This window comes from Didymella exigua (assembly GCF_010094145.1).
Source record: "Didymella exigua CBS 183.55 unplaced genomic scaffold M421scaffold_2, whole genome shotgun sequence".
Lineage (NCBI taxonomy): Eukaryota > Fungi > Ascomycota > Dothideomycetes > Pleosporales > Didymellaceae > Didymella > Didymella exigua.
In genome coordinates, this window is record NW_022984776.1 from 1,345,497 (window position 1) to 1,366,414 (window position 20,918).

Below are 20,918 nucleotides of genomic sequence, written 5' to 3' on the forward strand. Positions count from 1 at the left end.
CTAGGGGAATGGAGAAAACACTCTAGGGGAATGGGGGAGAGATACTTGAGGAGAGCTGGTCGATTGTTCGAGGGGACCGTAGACCAGACAGGGCAATGGGGGGCTTTGCAACGCCATGTCGACGCCAGTCACGTTGCGGTGTTGAGGCGTACATATGCTTTTGAAGCAGCACCGTACATGTAGGGCCTAGTCGGTCCAAGCCTCGAGTCCAAGCAACGCACTAGTTGGGACGACTGAGCTTAGCAGGGCTTGGGAGGAGACCACGATGACAGACCGTGGGCAGCATGGAGGCAGTCATTAACGCCACAGCTGTCAAAATGTATATCATTCATTCATGAGTCTACGAATCCTCGACGTGGGTATAGACGGCCTGTATGTCCTTCCCACCACGTCTACCTTTTCATATTGCCGGAACGCCCTGAAATGCAACACAGCCGTCTCCCGACGACCACCCCACCACTCAGATGAACTGAGCCTTCGAAGCGCCGTACCGCTGCTGCGTCCTGTCGCTCATCCTCGCCTTGCCCAATCCGCTCCTGACCTCGTCAAGCTGCTCCATCCCGGTCGCAACCTTGCCCTTGCGCACATACCTGCCTGTCTTTCCCACCGTCATGTGGTTGCCCAGGAAGTCGTCCATGATGGAGTCGAAATCAGAGCGCAGAGGCGGCGCCTCGCTGGAGCTCCACTGGCTCATGCCGCTCATCTTGCTCAGACCAGACATCTTCGACATGCCAGACACCATGGACGCGTCGTCTGGGAAGTCGAAGCCGTCGTCGGCGTACTCCTCTTCGATCTTCTCGAACCGCTCATCCAGCAGGGAGAGCGCGTCGGTGCGATGCAGTGCAGAAGAGGACATGGAGTACCCGGACGTGCTTGTCAGTGCGCCCTTGCGCTTCTTGCGCCGCCCTCCGGCGGTCAGGACTGACGCGCCCGTCATGACGGACGACTGCATGTCGCTCGGTGCGGCGGGCTTGGGTGCTTTGTTGGCCTTGACGTCGCTCTTGAACTTCTTGAACTCTTCCATGTACGCCATGTCGCCTGCGTCTGCGAGCGGTGGTGCCTCGTCGGGCGCGGGGAGTTCGCCTGGCTGGAGGGGTTCGGCGGCCTTGGGCTTCTGTGGAGCTGAGGATGCGCGGACCGTGTCGTCTGATTCCCAGCCTTGGTCGTCTTCGTCGAGGAAGCGGTCGAGCGTGTCGGCGTCTGCGTCGAACTGCCCGGCGGCCTCGAACTCGCGCTGGTTCAGCTCAAAGCCGTCCTGCTGCAGGGAGTCGAAGATGTCGTCGTCGTCGTCTACGTAGGCCTCGTCGTCAAGCGCCTCGAGCACTTCCCGTAGCCGTGGGTCCATGTCCGGCTGAAAGCCAGAAATCGCATCCGGTGTGTTCTGCTGGTCCTGGTATGTGGTCTTGCGAACAAACTCCGAGGGTGCCATATCCTCGCCAAAGACGTCGCTGACGCTGCTCATCGTGCTGTTCATGCTGTAGCCAGCGTCGCTCTGCCGGTCGTCCAGCGAGGCATTCTTCAGCGCATCGGCGAGATTAAACTTCTCTTTCCCCTTGCCCTTCTTTTTGTCCTCCTTGGCCTCGACAAAGTATGCGTCGCCGCCGCCAGAGTTCAGGTCGCGCATGTGCTGCATGTAGTCGTACTTGCTGTCGTCGTAGAAGATGCCGTAGTTGGCGGCTTCGCCCTCATTGCGTCGCACGCTGTCTCCATATTCGCTCTCGAGGTCTCCCCTTGACTTGATCTTACTGCGCCCGGTTGCTGAAGAAAACTGTGACGCCCGTGAGGCCGACGAGTACTGTGATGCGCCCGAACTGCCGGCGGGCTCGTCGCCTTCGCGCAGGTTCGCCGGCGCAGTCTCGGCAAAGACCATCTGCGGAGCGTCTTCATCGTGGATTCGGGGGTCGTTCTGGGCGCGGTGGACGAGGCGGTAGTTGATCGCCGTCTTCTTGTCGCTGCGTGCGGGTTAGCGGGGTGTTCGCGAGCGAAAAGCGAGCAGCATCGCCGCGGCGGCTTACATGAACTTGCGACGGGGCATGCTGGGCTATTTCGGGCTATCTCGTGGAAGTCGAGAGAAAGTCTAGTGGCGGAATTCGAAGTTGGGGGCACGCACGCTTAGAAATGGCCCTGGGTGGGTTGCAAAATCCGCGCTACCACGCACTTTTAGGTGGAGCCGTGAATGACATCGCGGGGCAAATTTCAAAAGCAACTCTACCCACCCCTCACAGGCACACGACTGCCACCAACACCACCACCAACATTCCCTGGTACAGTCGCAACGATGGTGCTCGCAAAGTCAAAGAAGGCCGTAGGCCTGGGAAACAGTCTCATGAACGACCGTTTTGGCAAGGGCAAAGGCGCTGATATGCGCCGCGGTACCTTTCAGACCGGTATTGAGCGGACAAACCACCAGACGGGTGAGAAGGTGAGCCATGACAAGCCGCTCGTCTTTGCATGGGTGTTCCTGACACATGGCAGTACATCACCAACGACAAGAAAGAGGCATCATGGGTGAAGATGCGCTCCGTCACCGAGCAGGGCGACCTCGACGAGTTTCTGGAGACCGCAGAGCTGGCCGGCACCGACTTCACCGCAGAGAAGATGAACAATGTCAAGATCATCCACAAGGACCAGAAGAACCCATACCTGCTGTCCGCCAACGAAGAGCGTAACGTTGTCAAGAGGCAGAAGGAGAACAGGCACAAGCTGACAGTCCCGCGCCGACCGAAATGGGACTCGAACACCACACCGCAGCAGTTGGACACACGCGAGAGGGAAGCAATGTTGCAGTGGAGGCGCGGTCTTGCCGAACTCACAGAGAACAACGACCTTCTCACAACACCGTTCGAGCGCAACCTCGAGGTTTGGAGGCAATTGTGGCGTGTCATCGAGAGGTCAGACCTGGTCGTCCAGATTGTAGACGCTCGAAACCCGCTTCTGTTCAGATCCGAGGATTTGGAGGTTTACGTCAAGGAGGTCGACTCCAAGAAGAACAACCTGCTGCTAGTCAACAAGGCGGATATGATGACACTGGGGCAGCGCACGGCCTGGGCTGACTACTTTGAGGAGAATGGCATCAACTACAAGTTCTTCTCGGCTGAGTTGGCCAAGGAGATGAACGAGCTGAGGGATCTGGCTGAAGAGCCTTCTGAGTCGGACGAGGATGAAGAAGAGGACGAGGAAGATGAAGACGAAGAGGACGTCGAGGACGAGGCCGATGATCTCGCCAAGGAAGCAGAGAAGATCAATCTGCAAGATAAGAAAGAAGAGAAGGAGAAGTGGGTAGACGAGGAGACAGTCGACACACCTGGCGAGGGCGTTCAGCTGGCAGACGGAGACGAGCGAACCCGAATACTTACCACTGACGAGCTTGAGGCGCTGTTCCTTGAACATGCGCCCGAGATCGATACCGGACCAGACAGCCCGCCTCGCAAAACTTCGATTGGTCTCGTAGGTTACCCCAACGTTGGTAAATCGTCCACAATCAACGCTCTCATTGGCGCAAAGAAAGTGTCTGTCTCAGCCACACCAGGAAAGACCAAGCATTTCCAGACCATCCACCTCAGCGACAAGGTCGTTCTTTGCGATTGTCCTGGTCTGGTTTTCCCCAGTTTCGCGGCGACCAAGGCTGAGCTCGTCTGTGCTGGTGTCCTCCCCATCGATCAGCTCCGAGAAATCACCGGTCCCGGTGGCCTTGTCGCACAGCGTATCCCGCAACCTTTCCTCGAGGCCATTTATGGTATGAAGATCGATGTCCGCCCGCTTGAGGAAGGCGGCACTGGTACACCCACATCAGACGAGGTTCTGCGCGCCTACGCTATTGCGCGTGGATTCCAAACACAAGGTCTCGGTCAGCCAGACGAGTCGCGCGCCGCACGTTACATCCTCAAAGATTACGTCAAGGGCAAGCTGCTCTTCTGTCACCCGCCTCCCCGGGATCCACCGATTGATGCGAAGCACTTCAACCGCGAGCTCTACGATGCCGCGCATCTGCCCGAGAAGCGCCGCGCGCGTCTTGCGCTCATGACAGAGGCTGCTGAAGCAGAGTCGCTGATGGACGATGATGAGTTCGGTCTCGCTCCCAGGACGGGCGAGAAGTCGCAGCGTATGGACAAGAAGTTCTTCGGCCCTGGACAGGGCAAGGCGCACGTTAACAAGCCGTTCAACTACCAGTATAGCGAGCAGGGAAAGGAGCTGAGCGGCAGGAAATTGAAGACGATGACCGCACTCAACATGGACGTCGACCCGACGGACCTGAGATTGAACAGCAAGAAGCACTTCAAGGGAAACAAGAGGAGAGCGAAGAAGGTGCGATCAGAATACGAGTAGGGTCATCGCTTCGTTGTTTCTAGGGTTTCTCGTTCATACAGACGGCTGCATCGGAGGCAACTGTTGTCCTGGTTCATGAATGCATGGTCGGCGTTCTGGTTCTGCTTGCATGTAGGTCATTCTTGCTACACCCAAAATTAACGCCATATCATCACATGTCTTTGACTGCCTTCGCGCATCAAGTATCTAGGTAGTCTTCTACATCCCTGCGTCTAGCCGCACCGTTCCTTCCGTGTCGACCGGCAGCTCCGGCAATAAGGTAAAACCTTTCTGACAAGCATTCGCTTGCCCGGAGTCAGACTCAAAGCAGCAAGCATAGACGAACGCCTCCGGCGCCAAGGCGGACGGCATAGTAAACTTTTATCTGATAAGATTAGATCTGACCACTCTCTCATGGTATGCACCCAACTTGCCCCACTTCCTGACTCCTTGGGGGATCATTGTCCAGTGGTTGTTGTGGGGTGCCTCGTGTCTGGCAGTCTGAAAGGCAGGATCTATCCAAATAGCTCCACATCAGGAGATCACTTGCTGGTTCACCTCACCGTACAAATACCAACCCTCCATCACATCCCTGCACGAAACCTCACAATATAATCGTGTCTCACTTGCTGCCTCACGCTCCGCGATGGCCTCCTCACCTGAAGACGACATCAAGCAGATGAATGATGACAGCAAGAGCGTCACGCCTGACGACAAGCCTGTCTTGAGTGACACCAAGTCGCCTGGTGTCGCTCGCATTGAAGCGCTCAACGCTCACACCTCACTTGCCGACCGCTGCTTCATCTTCTTCGGTCTTTTCCTCGTCGCCTATGCATACGGTCTCGATGGCAGTCTTCGCGGCGTGTACCAGCCTTACGCAACTGCTGGCTTTGAGACGCACTCAACGCTTGCTACCATCGGTCAGTCTGCTACCATGACTTTGATTCTCCTCCGGCTGATACTTGTTCAGGTGTATTGCGAAGCGTGATTGCCGCGGCTGCTCAGCCAACAGCTGCAAAGATAGGTATGCTTATCGGCTCCTCAACTGTATGGCGAAGCCGTTCTGACCAGATCTCAGCCGATGTTTTTGGACGAATCGAAGTCATCCTCGTGTCCATCTTCTTCTATGTCCTGGGCACGGCAATCGAAGCTGTCGCCAGCAACGTCGAGACATTCGCAGCAGGCGCAGTGTTCTACCAAATCGGTTACACAGTGATGATCGTGCTCATTGAGATTGTGATTGCCGACATCACGTCTCTTCGATCTCGTCTGTTCTTCTCATACGTCCCCGCCATACCCTTCTTGGTACGTTTCACGCCTCGCCGCACGTCCCGGTAACTGATGGATGATAGATCAACACCTGGGTCAGCGGTGATGTTAGCAGCGCAACCCTGAACGCCACGAGCTGGCGATGGGGTGTCGGCATGTGGGCCATCATCTACACTGTGTGCTCGATCCCATTGATTGTAGCCCTCCAGTGGTCATCATACAAAGCCAAGAAGGCAGGGGCACTCGACAACTACCGGTCTCCTTATCAGATACACGGTGGCAAGCGCCTCGCAGCAGCGCTCTTCTGGCAACTCGACGTCCCGGGCATCTTTCTACTGATCGCAGTGTTTGGCTTCATTCTCACTGTAAGTGTTGCTATACTTAACCCTAGCATGACGCACGCTGACTGGTAGATGCAGCCCTTTACTATCGCAGGCGGCGCCTCCTCGCAATGGGGAACAGCCAAGGTCGTCGCGCCTCTTGTAATCGGCATCCTTTGTGTCCCAGTCTTCGTTATCTGGGAACGTAAGGCTCCTTATCCCATGATACCGTTCCATCTCCTCGCCGACCGCGCAGTTTGGGGCGCCCTCGGGATCGCATGCACGCTGAACTTCGCTTGGTACATGCAAGGCGATTTCCTCTATACGGTGCTTGTCGTGGCATTCAACGAGAGCGTCAAGAGTGCGACACGCATATCCTCGCTGTACAGCTTCAGTTCTGTCATCACCGGGTTGGTTCTGGGTATGGTTGTCTACCGGGTACGACGCCTCAAGCCATTCATCGTCTTCGGTACCTGCCTCTTCTTGGTCGCATTCGGATTGCTAATCCACTACCGTGGCGGTACCGGCGACACGAGCCACTCCGGTATCATCGGCGCACAAATATGTCTCGGTATCGCTGGCGGTATGTTCCCGTATCCAGCACAAGCCAGTATTCAAGCAGCAACCAAGCACGAGCATGTTGCCATTGTCACTGGCATCTACCTTGCCACCTACAATATTGGATCAGCGTTCGGCAACACCGTCTCAGGTGCCATGTGGCAGCACATCATTCCAGGTGAGCTCCTGCGCCAGACAGGCAGCTCGACGCTGGCTGGCGAGGTATACGCTGACCCATTCACTTTCGCCAAGACGTATCCCATTGGCACCCCTGAGAGGGACGCAGTCATCCTGGCGTATCGTCATGTCCAACGGCTGTTGTGCATCGCTGGGATCTGCCTTTCGATCCTCCTTATTGGTTTCTCGTTAGTTATCCGCAATCCTGAGCTGGGCAAGAAGCAGAGTCTGGAGAATGCCGAGCGCGAAGTCCGTGAGACAAAGGGCAAGGGCGTATGGACTTGGTTGAAGAATTGAGCAGCGGGGTTGTGCTGAGCAGTCGCTCTTCAAACGATCGATGGTATGTAACAGCAGGAACAGTGCACGAGTGCTAGAGAGGGTACTTCAGCAGGAACCGGTACCTGTCTGACGGTGAAGGGTACTCCAGGGCACTATGGTTGGGATGATCATATGGTAATATTAAGATATACGATTATCTACTCACATACTTCATCGCTATTCTCCATCGTCAGGCTTGTGTATAATAGCTTGATGTTGCTCACTTCGCGGCTGGCATGTTCTCTGTCTTCGCGCTAAGGAATTCGCCTCAGCCGTTTATACATGTTCTTTCAGTTGTGGTTCTGGACCAGGTCGACCGGAAGGTGACGGATACCGTCCACGTGCCTCCCGCGGGACTCTCCGCTCCCGAATCCCAGATCGCGAACGGGTGCGATGGTACCTGCTTTTGTGGAGAAGGGGGATCGATGCTTTCGGAAAGCGATATTGCACACGTCGGGTCTCACTCACAGAAGACGATTCGAAACAGGTGAGTTGGCACGGTGTTGTGAGTTGAACATCTTTGATTAATGACGTACACGCCTCTAGCTCTGCATGTCTAGCTGCGGTATTTAGACAGCCTCCGACCCTCCGTGGGAAAGAGCTGGTCCAGAACAACACTACAACCGATCCCGTCCGTCCTCATCAGGCGCATGGCGCCCCTCTAGTCTTGCCCTTTTTTGTTGAAACGCCGCCGGCTCGGCCTCGCGGCTGGATGTAACAATTAAAATGGTGTAGCAAAATAGCATGGTTCTGAATGTGAAAAAAAAGGCGTCGATGCGCCGTCGCAGCGTGAATCGAAGAATGCAATGCGGTTCGTAAGGATGTGAATGCGCCGGGGTATGCAAGTAGGAATACAGACAAAGCGCTCATTAATTATCATGCAGTCGGGGGATGGTGGGCGGCGGGCTGCGTTAGACCTCGTGACGGTCGTCGAGCTGGACGTCCTTCTGGCTTATGCGCCGGTAGAAGGGCAGGCGGGTGTACGCAGATCGCAGGCGCGGCGAGCCGGGCTGCTTGGCGCCCTTGTTGAGGAAGAAGATCTTGTATAGCAGCCCGAGGACGGTGAAGCCGACGGTGAAGCCAATGAGGGTCACGAAGAGCCAGTGCTTGCCCAGCCAGAAGATGACCTTGACGTCGGTCCTGTGCCAGCTGTTGCCCACGTGGTGGGTAAAGAAGCTCCATGCGTGGTTGTTGTACTCCTCGGGAAAGAGGATGCGCAGACGGTCGGCACCCTCGGGGCTCTGGTTCATGTAGTGGCGCCAGACGAGACTGAGGTAGAGAGGCCCGGTTGATGCCATGACTGTGATGTAGGGAAGCGGCCAGCGGCGGTTGTAGTCGGTCAGCGAATCGATGGCCTTTAGGAAGAACGGGTGGCGGGGAACGGCGCCCATGACATCGTTGGAGATGCCGGTGGGGATAGTTCGGCGTACCCAAGCTGGGTATGCGAGAAGCGGGTCGAGGCTGCGGTTGCATCCCTAGATCTTGTTAGTCATGCTTGTGAATTCAGCTGCACGTTGCACGTACATCGTCCAAGTCAATGTAGATGCCACCAAAGTGGTGCAGCACAAAGTATCGAATTGTGTCGGCACGCTGGATCGGGTAGGGATAGCCGTCAAACGTCTCGAGGAACCACGGGTACTCGTTGGCGATGAACTCACGGGCCTTCTTATCGGTCCAGAGCTAGTCCCGTCAGCATTTCCCTGAACCATGTCCTGTGGGGGTGGTACCTTGTATTCGTAGTCGGGGTGCAAGTCGATGCAGGTCTGCTGGGGCCCCTTCCAGTGCGCTGGAATGCTCTCGTTGATGTACGTCTGGTGGATGATCTTGGGGATCAGCTGCTCGCGATCGCTGCCAGCACTCGAATTGGGGGCCGGCAGCTCGCCGCGCAGGATGGCATCCTCACGGCCAGTCGCAACCAACAGTCCAAGTAATGTCCAGACACTGTGCACAGCGAAGCCGATAATGACAACGGTGACGAGAATGAATATCGTAACGCCTCTCCGCATGGTAGTGGTGGTGGCTGCTGCTCTTCTGAACCTCCTTTTTCTGGTGTTTCTTAGTGGACCCCGGGGGTGTCGAGAGTCGCGTGCGCCTGGTATCGATGCTGGTAAAGAAGCGCTGGGGATTAAGCACTCATGAAGCGGAGATGACGTCGCGGGGTCTCGCGTCTCGAAGACTTGGTGGGTCGAGGGAGAAAAGAAGAGGCGTGAAAGAAAGGTGCGCGAGACAAGACAAGAGCGGTCCTGGTGGCTATGCTAGCTGCGCCAAACAATCTCGCTTCGAACCCCGGCCGAAAGTGGGTAAAGTGGGTATCAGCAACCAATCACAATTTTCCTAGCTCCCCTTCCACAAGTAAAACGCGGGTCAGGATGGTAGTTGCGCCTTTTCGTGATAAACGCGCTCAGGCCTCAGCCGGAGAAATACGCAGCTGTACGAGGCTGTGCTGCTCACGAATCTTGTCACTTTCGCTCTTGTGTCTGCACCGCAAGTTCTGCGCCCACCTCATCTCACCTCATTATTCTCGCAGCAGACTCTAAACTCGGGCCGTTTTACGAGTCTGGGGCTGTGCTGTGAGGACTTCACTCCGCCTATGACGATCTCCTGCAGGGCGCTACACCAACTGCCGCTTCGCTATCGCAAATGCTGGTGTGGCGCGGGCTCAAGACGGTAGAACGCTTGCTGGGCGTTCGATACCCGCCACCAGGGCACATGTACGTCATTAGCTGTGTGAGCACTTCGAGCCAGACAACATTAAACCAGCTCTCACGATTATGACGTGGTGAGCTGAGGCGAAAGCCAAGAGGACACCAACAAACCCATGGGTAGTTGGAGCCCTTCTGAAAGCGTGCGAAGACGTGTCACGGCCTTGCTAAGGAAACATTCCTGAGGATGTCCTAATTTGTAAGGCACGTGCATGTACTGCATTCGTGACTACTTTGAATAATGTCAGGAAAATCGTCTGGGGGCCTAACATGCCTCTGTGTGGCCAGGAACCCGGGTACTTCTGGGCAGAACAAATTGACCTGCTTCTTGTGAACTTCGATGAGACATTGTAAGTAGATGCAGGTGTTCGCGTACCATCAGTACTTTCTTACTCGTCTTGCTCGTCTTGAAATTAGTTCTTGCTCTGCAACCACGTGGAGACCTTGGCGCTAGTCAAGCAGCAGATGCAACTGCTCGATAATTTGCTCCGCGCGAATGTGCTTTCCTTTCACACACAGACCCACGGACTGTGGCTACGTCCACGCTGTACATCGTACGATTCCCTTGCTTCATTTCGCCACATCACCTATTATCATGCCCTCATCCGTTCTTGCTCTAAGCTAGCATAGCAGACAGTATCACTCAAAGATATGCGACACAACTTGGGAACTGGGTGGGCATGGCTCCCAGTGCTGGCAGCAACGACAACGTCTCATGCAGCGAATCTCGGAAACAGCCAGTTCACGCCTACACCAGCAAACCCCGGCCCCTAGGGCGAGCCGGACCCTTCACGCATAGCCTCTACAGTTATGTCGATGCTAAGCATAAGTGTATTGGCCGGCATTTTAGGTAAGTTATCCGCAGCTCTAGTTACTAAACAGTGACCAATACTTCAGGCTACCGAATACGCCAGATTGATCGCAAACAGGTCCAAAACCTCTGCTTTACACAGGTCCTAATGTTTCTTCTTTGCCTCATCTCCATGTGCTTCGTACTATCGGCAGCGGTCGTCAAAGGCGGTCTTGGCCTCGTGAGTCTCAGCGCCTGTCGCGGAGCAGTCTTTCTCTGTCTCAGTTTCTACATACTCAGCAAGATCATAATGTAGGTCCCTATTACGATCGAGGAGAGCCCAGAACTTGCCTTTGCTTGCAAACACCTTACTACCCCAATGGCTGATCTTGTCTAGGTATTTCTTCCTCATCGAAAGAGCACATGCACTCCGAGCTCCCTTTAAAAAGAGGTTTCATGACTGGATATGGGTGGTAGGATTCCTTCTTACAGTCTCCGGGTTTGGGTCCATTGGCGTGGTAGCTCTCTGGCGCCCAATCGCTGACATGTCGGCAATCGATGGTCGCTGCCGAATTGGTATCCCTCGCTACACCACCATATCGCTGGTGTCGTATGACGTTGGCCTTAACATCCTCCTCACGCTCGTCTTCGTCTATCTCCTCAGCCCGCTCATTCTTTCTGAGAAACACCCGGCCAAGAGATTTTCGGCGAGTCACTTGACAATATGTTTCGGGAATATGTGCAGTCGATCCAAGCCCAGATCCAGCCTCATCCAAGCCAACCAAACAAATCAACAGACGATGAAGAGGATGGAAAGACTTCTGTTGAGAACTTTTCTTGGGTCGATTCTGGTGATTTTACCTACGGTGGGCAACTTTGTGGCTCTGAGCGTACTAGAGGGGCGTGAGCTGGGTTGGGTTTGCCTGACTGCCTGCACTATCGATGGTATGTCTATCTCCGAAATCTGTTATGTGCACAACTAATGAGCGCCGCAGTCGTCTGGACAGTGAGTGTCTTTCATTGGCTGACAATTGGCTCTACAGGATCAAGAGAGAAGCCATCCGCCGAGTAAGTGCTTTATTGTGGTTTCACCAAGTACTGACTCGGAAAAACCCGGAAGCTGAGTTTTTGGCAGATACAGCCACCGCTCGCATCTACAACCCACAGCGATACACCGCATGAACACGGCAAGTTCTAAACAAGTGACGTCATCGGACATGTCTTCGACCATGTCGATCAACGGCATGATATCCAGAGATTTTAGGGATCATGGCTACTCGAGACCATTAGAGAGAATCTGCCTCGAAAGAGTGCCCAGCGCCCCATCCACAAGCTCAAAGTCTTTGCCCTGTTACGACGACATTGAGGCTGTAGGTACCGAGATGCAATCCCCTGCTGCTCTTGCACGTTCAGGTACTGCACCGCTCCCTGGAGCCTTCAAAAATCCGAGTCCTCTTCCTCGACAATGATCTGCGATAGCAAGCCAAGTCCACGGCGCCCGCGTGCCTTATCCACTACGACTGAAATGGGAGGACTTGGAGCCAACGTCTGATGCTGCTTCTCACGTCGAGCTGCCCTAAACTCGGTAGTGGTCCGGGCTTTGCGTGGCTTTGATCTTGACGTGGCATCAATGTTGAAGGATGATGACAGGAATTTGAAGATGAAGTATAGGACAGCTCCGGTCACACACCCTATGAGACCAGCGGTGCCAAGATAGATGTAGAGTGTCTGTAGTTGAATGAGTAATGCACCTTCTTCCCTGCTCGTAAGGTTTCGAAAGTTGTGAACCTACCTCAATTCGCTCGAGCCATTTCACCTGCAGCGGTAATGTGAAGATATGGTACAGTCCCCTGACAAGATGCACGAACGGAAGGACTAGGAAGCTACCCACGACCCATATGGGCGATAAAAGAAAAACTACAAGGCGCAGCAGTGGCGACAGAAGGATTCGCACAGTAGTGATGAGCTTGCTGATGGGCCACCAGACCAGGTGCACAATGGTGAGGAACTTGACGAGGGCGTTGTCCATGGTGTGGAGATGTTCACGCCGCACGGGTAGTGGAGCGTGTCTGACCAGGGGTTCGAAAGAGGACGCTACGACGCGTTCACAATGACGTGCGTGCCTGCACGGCTCCAAACAGACGTGTCTCAGCACATGGAGACATGGCAGCCAGTGCAGTTGATGGAGTGAAAGCCAGCCTCGCGACGGAGGGCAACAGGCGCCACCTGGGCACGATGCTGCTGTGGCTCGTGCGGAGGAGTAACGTTATCGGCGATGGACAGCGGCAAGCTATGTAAATCCCAGTCGTCCCTGGCGTGTCCCGCCGCATGCATCCTGAGACGACGGGGCGACTGTGGAGAGCTAGCTTTGACGTCTGTCGTCCTGTTGGTCTCCAGTGACCCCCATAGAAGCGCACGGGAGCCAGAGCTCGCTGCATCGCCGGATCTGGTCGCGGCCATGGGCAATCAGCACTCGAGCTCGCGGTCGACTCCGGCCTCTAGTCAACCGCAGAGCCCCGTTGGCTCGAACAACCAACATGCGTCACATGGGCACTCCCACCTAGGCAGCGCAGACAAGCCCAACAAGCACCACGTCCCGCACCCAGGCTTCCGCACTGGCAGGCGCGCGAGCATCCAGCCGGTGACTCTAACACAGATCGCTCCTCCGTCTGCGAGCACTGAGAGCGAGGTGCGCGTTGAGCGGGGTCGAGCGAGCACACACAACACCACCGCGCACGTCGCGAGCCAGCTACGCGCCGCGCAGGACCGCAGCATCGTGCGCGAGGGCAGCCACGACAAGATGGGCAACGAGCAGAGCAGCCAGAAGAGGGAGAGAGAGCGCGAGGAGAGGCAGGAGCGGCTGGATAGGCTCAGTCGCCAGTCGACGCCGCAGCCCGCGCCCGCGCCCACGCCTACGAGCCCAGCACCACCACCACCGCCCGCCACAGCCACAGCCACAGCCACACCACCGCAGGCAAAGCAGCCGTCGCCGCCTGTCCCAACCGCTACGCCGCCGCCCGCCGAAGTGCATGCGATTCCCATCGATGCGCCCCACAGCAGCAGGACGGAGCAGGCCATTGCTGGGTCGCTGGAGCCCGCCGATGCCTCGCAGGACTACCTGGTGCCCTCGTCGCACTTCAGCCGCCCGCCGCGTCTGCCGCTGCCCATCGAAGAGGAGATCCACACGCCCGGCTCGCCCATCATATCGCCCACCGACCTGCCCGTGGAATCGCTTGACCATGGCGACGTCGAGGGCGCCCTGCCGCGCCGCACATCCATGCTCAGCAGCACGACCGCCGACGACGACGATCTCGGCGAAGAGTTCAAGGTGCCCACCCCAGGGCGACCCACGGTGCCAACCCTGATCGAGTGGGACGGAGCTGGGGAGCGAGTCTACGTGACGGGAACATTCGCAGGATGGAACAAAAAGTACAAGCTGCACAGGAAGTAAGTGGGCATGTTTGCTTTTAGGATGCCCTGCAGAACGTCCCTGCATCCGCCTGCGTGGCGCATGGCTCATACCGAGCACCTGAGACATGGTCAATCAGGGGACGATCACCTCGTCAACCCTGCAGACTGCAAACTCTATGCTAGAGCGCCTGCAGTTCTGGCTGCTGTTGAGGGTTACACTGCACACCGACAAGGCTGACGATTCCTGTTATCTAGTGGTCCCAGCAAGAAGGAGAATGTTCTCTCTGCACATGTCCCCATCCACCCGGGTACCCACCACCTTATGTTCATCGTGGACAACGACATGATGATTTCAGACAAGCTGCCGACAGCCGTCGACTATACGAACATCCTGGTCAACTACCTTGAAGTCTCGTACGACGACATTGAGAAACAGCGAGCAGCAGATGCAGCGGCCAAGCCCACAGACACACAAGCTTCCGCTGAAGAGCGGTCGGCAACACAACCCCCGCAAGATACTCGTTCTCCGCAAGTTCCTGTCGTCAAGCCTGCCACCGCTGAGATTCCCAACACCAAGCTCCCTGAGCTGGAAAAGAGATACCACTCCAAGATTCCGCAGTATCTGCTCGATCTTGATGCACCAGAGGAGTCATCTCGGTTTGCGCGAGCAAATGCTGCTGCCAGCAACCTACCCACACCGCCCAGTCTGCCCATGTTCTTGAGCAAGAGCATTCTGAACGGAACCACGCCAATGAAGGACGACAGCAGCGTGCTGATCATGCCAAACCACACAGTTCTGAACCACTTGGCGACAAGCAGTATCAAGGACAACATTCTGGCTACCAGCGCGACAACGCGGTACAAGCAGAAGGTATGTTGGACATGACATGGCACGGCATCCACGTACTCTACTGACCCCACCCAGTTCCTTACAACAATCATGTACAAACCAAAAGAGGAGCACGGCGAGGTGTACTGATGTCTCGGCACAGGCCAAGGTAGGGAGTGGCATTCTCACACGTGTCTTGTGCGGGTTTTGGTGTTTTAGCGTTACGGTACGATATGGATGAGTTTCACGGAATACCCAACTCTGGATGGATGGATGGATGGATGGATGGATGGATGGGATCGGACGGCATGTAGAGGAGTGATACAATCAAGTATATACAATCGAATAGGATACAACAGGCATATCCGAGCAAAGCTGTTGTGAAGTCGATTCAGGGCTGGAGACGATGTTCGAGCCAAGCTCGCTGTACGATGACGATGACTGCACTACAGGCTAGCGCGGGACGACTTGAGCTTGGACGAGTCCAATCACATGAAAGATACGAAGTAGTGCCAGTGGATCGCCGCAGGGATTCTCGTCAGCCAACACGGCATACGGCACTGCAGTATCGCTCTGCCACTGCTTGCAGGTTGGACAATCGCTTGTATCATGTCGCCTTTCAGGCTTTCAGCTTCATAATAGCACATCTGTTATGAAATAGCACATACAGCAGTATATCCCGCAGCATTCTGCTGCCTCCAACGACCGCGCAGCCCTTGCATTCCATCCGCGGCGCGCCGGAACGCTCACGGCTGCCATGTACCTACCAGCCATAATACCTCGCGGCTCGCCCTCCTCCCTACCACCGACCTACACACACAATGGCCTCCTGCGCCACATCGGGCAGTCGGGCCACTACGACGAGAGCTGGAGCAGCCTCATTGGCATCATCACCGCCATCGTCGGCAACGTCCTGATCTCCTTCGCCCTCAACACGCAGCGCTATGCGCACATCAGACTTGACCGCGAGCGGCAGGAGACCGAGAAGCTGCGCAAGAGGCGGGGCAAGAGCAGCACCAGCATCTCGAGACTGGGCGAGGAAGCGCGGAAACGCACCGGCGGGCAGGGAAATGGGAGACAGAGCACAGAAGAGGATCCGCTGCTGGCTGATGGCGAGCGACTGAGTATCGAACGCGTGAGCGCGGACGAGACCGCAAAGCAGACGTCCTACCTCAAGTCGCCGTACTGGTGGGCCGGCATTGTGCTCATGACCATCGGCGAGGCGGGCAATTTCCTCGCATATGGTTTCGCTCCGGCGTCGATTGTGAGCCCGCTCGGCGTCGTGGCGCTGATCTCGAACTGCATCATTGCGCCGTTTATGCTGAAGGAGCGGTTCCGCTGGCGCGATGCTGCGGGTGTGGTTGTTGCCGTCGGTGGCGCCGTGACAGTCGTGTTGTCTGCGAGCGACAACAACCCGAAGCTGGGGCCGCATGAGATCTGGGGGTTGATCAAGAGGTGGGAGTTTGAGACGTACTTGGGTGTCACGGTTGGTGTTATCGTGCTCTTGATGGGCGCTAGCAACCGCTATGGACAGAAGAATATCTTGATTGATCTTGGGCTGGTCGGGCTGTTTGGTGGTTTCACAGCGCTCTCAACAAAGGGCGTTGCGTCGCTGCTCTCGTATACGCTGTGGCGCGTCATCACCTTCCCCGTGTTCTATCTCCTGGTCGCCATCTTGATCGGCACTGCGGTCATGCAGATCAAGTACATTAACCGAGCGCTGCAACGATTCGACGCGACTCAGGTCATTCCGGTCCAGTTCGTTATGTTCACACTATCTGTCATTCTTGGATCCGCCATCCTGTACCGAGACTTTGAGCGCACGTCAGGCGACGATGCAGGGAAATTCGTTGGTGGCTGCGCCCTCACGTTCTCCGGAGTCTGGCTCATCACTAGTGGCCGACCACGCAGACACGCCGAGGATGACGAGGGTGACGAGGATGACGAGGATGAACGTGAGCCAGAGTCTGAGGAAGCAATCAATCTCCACGGCGAACGATACCGCGATTCGATCGACAGTGCGAGCGACAGCCACTCATCGTCATCGACAATCCGCCCCGCCTCTCCACCTCTGGATATTCTTGACATCAACCCTCTCTACCGAGACGAAAACCGCCCCTCGACGCCCACAATCAACGTCACAACCCCCGACCCCTCAACCCCACCCCGCCAGACATACACATCAGAAGCCCTCGACTCCCTAATCCAAAACCCCTGGTCGCAGCCCCCAGACCGCTACACCAACTCCCCAAAGCCCTCAATCAACCGGCACACATCCACCCCCGTGCTGCCCAGCGAAGCCGCGCCCCCACCCTCACACGTCTCCTCTTCGAATCTGGGCGCCACACCCTCAGACCCAACCCTCCCCAGCGCCCCGATGCCACGCACACCCACACGGGGAAAGAGCCACGACGACCTCCCCTCCACACCCGGCACGGGCCACTCCGTCCTCGGCTCGGGGCCGCGACGCCTCCGCCCCAATGAGCGCCAGCGCAGCATCGCCGGGCCGCTCCTCGCGTCTCCGCTGTCCACGTCGCTCAGCGCGCTGGTGCAGGATCTGAAGCGCGGCGGCAGCGTGCGGATGCGGACTGGTGAGTATGTTGGGGAGGGGCGACGGCAGAGTGTGCTTGGCTTGGGCGGCGCCGAGACTGAGGCGCATTCGTTCGGTGAGCCGCTGAGTAGGAAGAGTACGCAGGGCGTTGGCGCTGAGCAAGGGAGTGAGCGCCCCGGTGGTAGGGGAAGGGGTATGAGTGGCACTCTGAACGAGCTCTGGCGCGGGCTGAGGGGGCAGAGTAGTCGCGAGGATGTCAGCGGTGAGCAGGGGCAGCAGGGGCAGCAGAGAGAGGGTGGCGAGGGTGGCGAGGGTAGCGAGGCGAGGTGACGGATATGAGGTGGGAAAAGCAAAGATGAGTGTTTAGATTTTGCGCATTGCATAGCTTGCCATCTTGCGTTTAGAAGAGCCGTCATCCAACGATCTAACATCTCTCCCCTTCCTGCTTGCCTTTACATGGTTTCTAAATCTTCTCCATTCGTCGGCGAAGATCGTTGTGTATCTGCTGTTGGCCAGAGAAATCAACGTGACGACTCCGTCGACTAACACTACACACAACATGGTTCTAGCGTTTGCTAGACACGACCCTGCACTGACATATCCCATCACAACCCACTACGTACTCGAAACCCGACACCGCAGGTCTGCAATTCAAGGTAAAGCTTGGCGATGCCCGAGGCCGCGCGGACACATGACGCGGCGCTCGTCACTCGCCGACGCCTCGCTTCCGTGCCGCTTCCGTGCCGGGGGATCTTACAAGCGCGTGATGAGAGCGTTTGGTGTCTTCAGCTCTGCGGTCTGCGCGCTAGGTGGATGGGGAGCTGGCGGGTGGAGAAGATGGGGAGAAACCGGGGGGATACGTGGAGCTTGGGTACTGCCGGGGGGTTGAAGGGAGGGAGGACTGTAGCGGTGCGCGTTTGTCAAGGCGGGATGTGTTCACTTGCTGTCGTAGTGCGAGGTCGGTTCGGAGGAGGGGCTTTGGATCATTTGAGTTCAGGCAAAGCTGTGAGATGTGCGAATGGATGTTGCGAAGTGTTGTTGGGTCTGTTCATATGTGACGCGCGCTGATTGAACGAGAGTGGGAGAGTATGTGGAAGGGGCGTGGAGATGAACTTGTGCGTGCTTGCCGTGGTGACCATTGTGATGGCCTTGCGCTTGTGCTTGTGGTTCTCGCAACGATACATTTGCGACCTGTCTCAAAGGCACATTGATTTACTCGGTGGAGGAGGCGATCATCCGCTGGGGAACAAGGACTGAGAATTTCTAAAGTTTCTGGATTGGCAACGAGACTGGCCATCTCCAGGGGTGCTCCGGACTGGCAGATGCAAGTGCAATATTCCTGCTGCGGAGCTTAGAGCTGTGCGACCATGTGGCCAATCGGTCAAAGATCTTCAACTTGCATGATCGAAGAGATAGTTTTGTTCCTTTCCCTGGTGACGGTGCGCGCGTACAGTCGTAACCTGCAATAGACAGTCGCAACCTAAAGATGTCTGAAATGGTCGCTCGGCAGACATATTGTCCCTGGGAAACGCAAAGTCTCTGCTAAGGGAGCGTACAATGCCGTGCCTTCGGTACGCGCAATCAATTGATAGGCGGCCTACGTGATCTAGACTGTCTGCCCTGACGCAGGACAAAGATATCGTTGTATGACTATGTCGTTCACCAGGCATCAAAGAGCTGCGCCAACTGACGGAATGAGAAACTGTTGAGAGGGAGTGCAGGATCGATAGCAGGTGTTATGCGGTTGCAGGTTGCTCGACAGATATCGTCCCTTGCTGGACAGTGAGGCGTGCGAGACTTTGCTTGTAGCTTCAGTTTAGCCCATCTAGAACCAAGTCCGGCGGGAAGAGGGCTATTGATATTGAAATCCTACATTACTGTCAGTACAACGGCGTACTCAATGTGGACATCACGGGTATGGCTGAAGGTAGTCGATGCCCCGAGCGACGTTGCTATTCGTACACCTTATCTAACGAGTATGGAACTCGCACAAAAGCAACGTTGAACGGCCACTACGCGGGAGCTAGCATGACACCTGTAGTCTGCAGTCCGTGGAAGCGAGTATCCGGCCGATGTCGGCCATCGAATATGGAAAGCCGCACGAAAACGTTGTGGTACGTGAAGCAGATGTGAAGGATGGCGATGGGGAGGTACTGTCCAATGATGTTTGACAGCATATCCTGGTTGCACAACGTCTGGCACTCGAGCTCGGATCGTGCGTGTAACGCGGCTGTACTGGAAAGGGCACAAAAGGACCACATGGCTGAGATGGAGGGCTTCAGTGGTCGTGTATAGGAGCGACTTTACAATCCGAGCGAATCAGAATGTCTGTGAGAAACATTTGGTGATATGTTGAGCGCCTCCAGGGTTGTAGATCCGCGTCCCGTCCGCCACCAGATTGCAAACGAGGAACCTGCATTTGGTTTGTCAGTTTGGAATCAGTCGACAGCTCGGTGACAAAGTGCTTCCCGGATCGGTCAGACCAGCATAGTGCAAAGCTCTTAGATCCAATCAGTTGGCTTGTCATTACCCTGCAATTGCTCTTGGGCCCGTTTGTTCTGTTTGGAAGGTTTACTAAGAAGCAGGTTGACCGGCAGGTACGAATGCCCAGCGGTGGCCAACGCATGTGTGGTGCAGCCCAAATGACGTAGTCTCTCCGCCAGCAAGAGACTCGAATGGCCCGTCGTTTGCAAAAGCGACCTGTGCCAGATGAAGGTAGAACACGTGATTCGTCCCGGATGCGAATCCTTGGGGGCGGGGCAACAGCTGCACATTGACGTATGACGCACGAACGAACCAGTGTCGGGAGTTTGACGGCAGATACTTCGCTAGGTAGCTTACCACACTTGGTGCTCGCAATTTCTGTTTCAGCATCGTTGACTCGCTGCGACGCTCGTTGCAAGGACAGATGCAGCTGTTGCACACTCGCCCTGTCAGGTAAGACTACACGTGCCGTGAGACTCGGAATCATCCAGGGCGACTAAGTGCTGGAAGATCACCATTGCCATGACTGGTTTGATGTGTGTGTTGGTTGCTGCACGTCTGGCTCAATCCGTACTAAACACGCAGCGATGAGGAATTTTGGCGTGACGAGTATCGACTAATGGTTCATCACGGCCGCTCGGAGTTCAGCAGCCGGGAGAGAGGCGCCGTCTAGCATCCACAACGGCTTGTGAATCAGGGACGAACGCTGTCTGAACAGTGAATTGGTGGTCCACGATCCAGGTGGAGCGGGAGGGATATTGAGGATAGCTGCAGAGCTCTGCATGTCGACAGGCCCCTGCGCTCACAAGGACCAGGGCATGCTGGGACAGGTCAGCTGTTGCAAATGTGGATGCGGGAAATTCAGATGGCCGCAAAAATCATGACGGGACGAGGGACGAGGCGGGCGGCGCTGATTGACGCCTGTCGTGCAATTTAGGAGCTGCTGTGATGCATCTTGCAGGGTGCAGCTAGAGTTCCTATAACCGGCGGCGCTCGTGTCCGCAGGCTTGGATTTGATGTTGATGACCCGCGATGCAAGTGCTCGAGGATGTCAACGGCGAATGGCAGTGCTCAACCTGCAGGCGTTATTGAGATGTCCTGTCTCAGCTGCAGCCTGCATACGAAGGACCTGAAGAGGCTGACTCAAAGCCAACGCAGCAGTGAATTGTGCCGACATCTGGTGACTCTGCTCTGGCTTTGCTAA

At 56.1% G+C, this 20,918-nt stretch overlaps 10 protein-coding genes across 10 annotated transcripts; 5 read left to right on the plus strand and 5 right to left on the minus strand.

The window, feature by feature from the left end:
• Positions 1–306: 306 nt before the first annotated feature.
• M421DRAFT_416016 (Low temperature viability protein) lies at positions 307–2,050 on the minus strand. Its single transcript, XM_033590916.1, has one exon. The coding sequence runs from the start codon at positions 1,868–1,870 to the stop codon at positions 461–463; it is 1,410 nt and encodes a 469-aa protein (XP_033453914.1). The 5' UTR covers positions 1,871–2,050; the 3' UTR covers positions 307–460.
• Positions 2,051–2,278: 228 nt separating this feature from the next.
• On the plus strand, positions 2,279–4,326 carry M421DRAFT_1048 (P-loop containing nucleoside triphosphate hydrolase protein; the record flags this gene model as incomplete). The annotated part of the gene is made up of 2 exons (XM_033587060.1): positions 2,279–2,422; positions 2,476–4,326. 2 exons carry the CDS (start codon positions 2,279–2,281, stop codon positions 4,324–4,326), a joined length of 1,995 nt encoding a protein of 664 aa, XP_033453915.1.
• A 658-nt stretch (positions 4,327–4,984) lies between these two features.
• M421DRAFT_51578 (siderochrome-iron uptake transporter) lies at positions 4,985–6,926 on the plus strand (the record flags this gene model as incomplete). The annotated part of the gene is made up of 5 exons (XM_033594947.1): positions 4,985–5,225; positions 5,276–5,329; positions 5,384–5,610; positions 5,658–5,939; positions 5,994–6,926. The coding sequence occupies 5 exons, from the start codon at positions 4,985–4,987 to the stop codon at positions 6,924–6,926; spliced, it is 1,737 nt and encodes a 578-aa protein (XP_033453916.1).
• A 932-nt stretch (positions 6,927–7,858) lies between these two features.
• Positions 7,859–8,953, minus strand: M421DRAFT_88832 (glycosyltransferase family 32 protein; the record flags this gene model as incomplete). The annotated part of the gene is made up of 3 exons (XM_033597705.1): positions 7,859–8,422; positions 8,472–8,627; positions 8,675–8,953. 3 exons carry the CDS (start codon positions 8,951–8,953, stop codon positions 7,859–7,861), a joined length of 999 nt encoding a protein of 332 aa, XP_033453917.1.
• Positions 8,954–9,076: 123 nt separating this feature from the next.
• On the plus strand, positions 9,077–9,600 carry M421DRAFT_202294 (uncharacterized protein). The gene has a single exon (XM_033588122.1). The coding sequence runs from the start codon at positions 9,200–9,202 to the stop codon at positions 9,482–9,484; it is 285 nt and encodes a 94-aa protein (XP_033453918.1). The 5' UTR covers positions 9,077–9,199; the 3' UTR covers positions 9,485–9,600.
• Positions 9,601–10,459: 859 nt separating this feature from the next.
• On the plus strand, positions 10,460–11,780 carry M421DRAFT_395796 (uncharacterized protein; the record flags this gene model as incomplete). The annotated part of the gene is made up of 4 exons (XM_033590098.1): positions 10,460–10,499; positions 10,532–10,751; positions 10,837–11,384; positions 11,435–11,780. The coding sequence occupies 4 exons, from the start codon at positions 10,460–10,462 to the stop codon at positions 11,509–11,511; spliced, it is 885 nt and encodes a 294-aa protein (XP_033453919.1). The 3' UTR covers positions 11,512–11,780.
• Positions 11,781–11,876: 96 nt separating this feature from the next.
• M421DRAFT_1051 (uncharacterized protein) lies at positions 11,877–12,468 on the minus strand (the record flags this gene model as incomplete). Its single annotated transcript, XM_033587094.1, has 2 exons — positions 11,877–12,167; positions 12,232–12,468. 2 exons carry the CDS (start codon positions 12,466–12,468, stop codon positions 11,877–11,879), a joined length of 528 nt encoding a protein of 175 aa, XP_033453920.1.
• Positions 12,469–12,702: 234 nt separating this feature from the next.
• On the plus strand, positions 12,703–15,041 carry M421DRAFT_416024 (carbohydrate-binding module family 48 protein). Its single transcript, XM_033590917.1, has 3 exons — positions 12,703–13,886; positions 14,106–14,721; positions 14,776–15,041. Exons 1-3 carry the CDS (start codon positions 12,898–12,900, stop codon positions 14,827–14,829), a joined length of 1,659 nt encoding a protein of 552 aa, XP_033453921.1. The 5' UTR covers positions 12,703–12,897; the 3' UTR covers positions 14,830–15,041.
• A 3,157-nt stretch (positions 15,042–18,198) lies between these two features.
• M421DRAFT_202499 (uncharacterized protein) lies at positions 18,199–19,023 on the minus strand. The gene is made up of 2 exons (XM_033588125.1): positions 18,631–19,023; positions 18,199–18,569 (listed from the first exon to the last, which is right to left on the minus strand). The coding sequence occupies exons 1-2, from the start codon at positions 18,898–18,900 to the stop codon at positions 18,279–18,281; spliced, it is 561 nt and encodes a 186-aa protein (XP_033453922.1). The 5' UTR covers positions 18,901–19,023; the 3' UTR covers positions 18,199–18,278.
• Positions 19,024–19,435: 412 nt separating this feature from the next.
• M421DRAFT_202491 (uncharacterized protein) lies at positions 19,436–20,662 on the minus strand. Its single transcript, XM_033588124.1, has one exon. The coding sequence runs from the start codon at positions 20,199–20,201 to the stop codon at positions 19,509–19,511; it is 693 nt and encodes a 230-aa protein (XP_033453923.1). The 5' UTR covers positions 20,202–20,662; the 3' UTR covers positions 19,436–19,508.
• Positions 20,663–20,918: the final 256 nt, after the last annotated feature.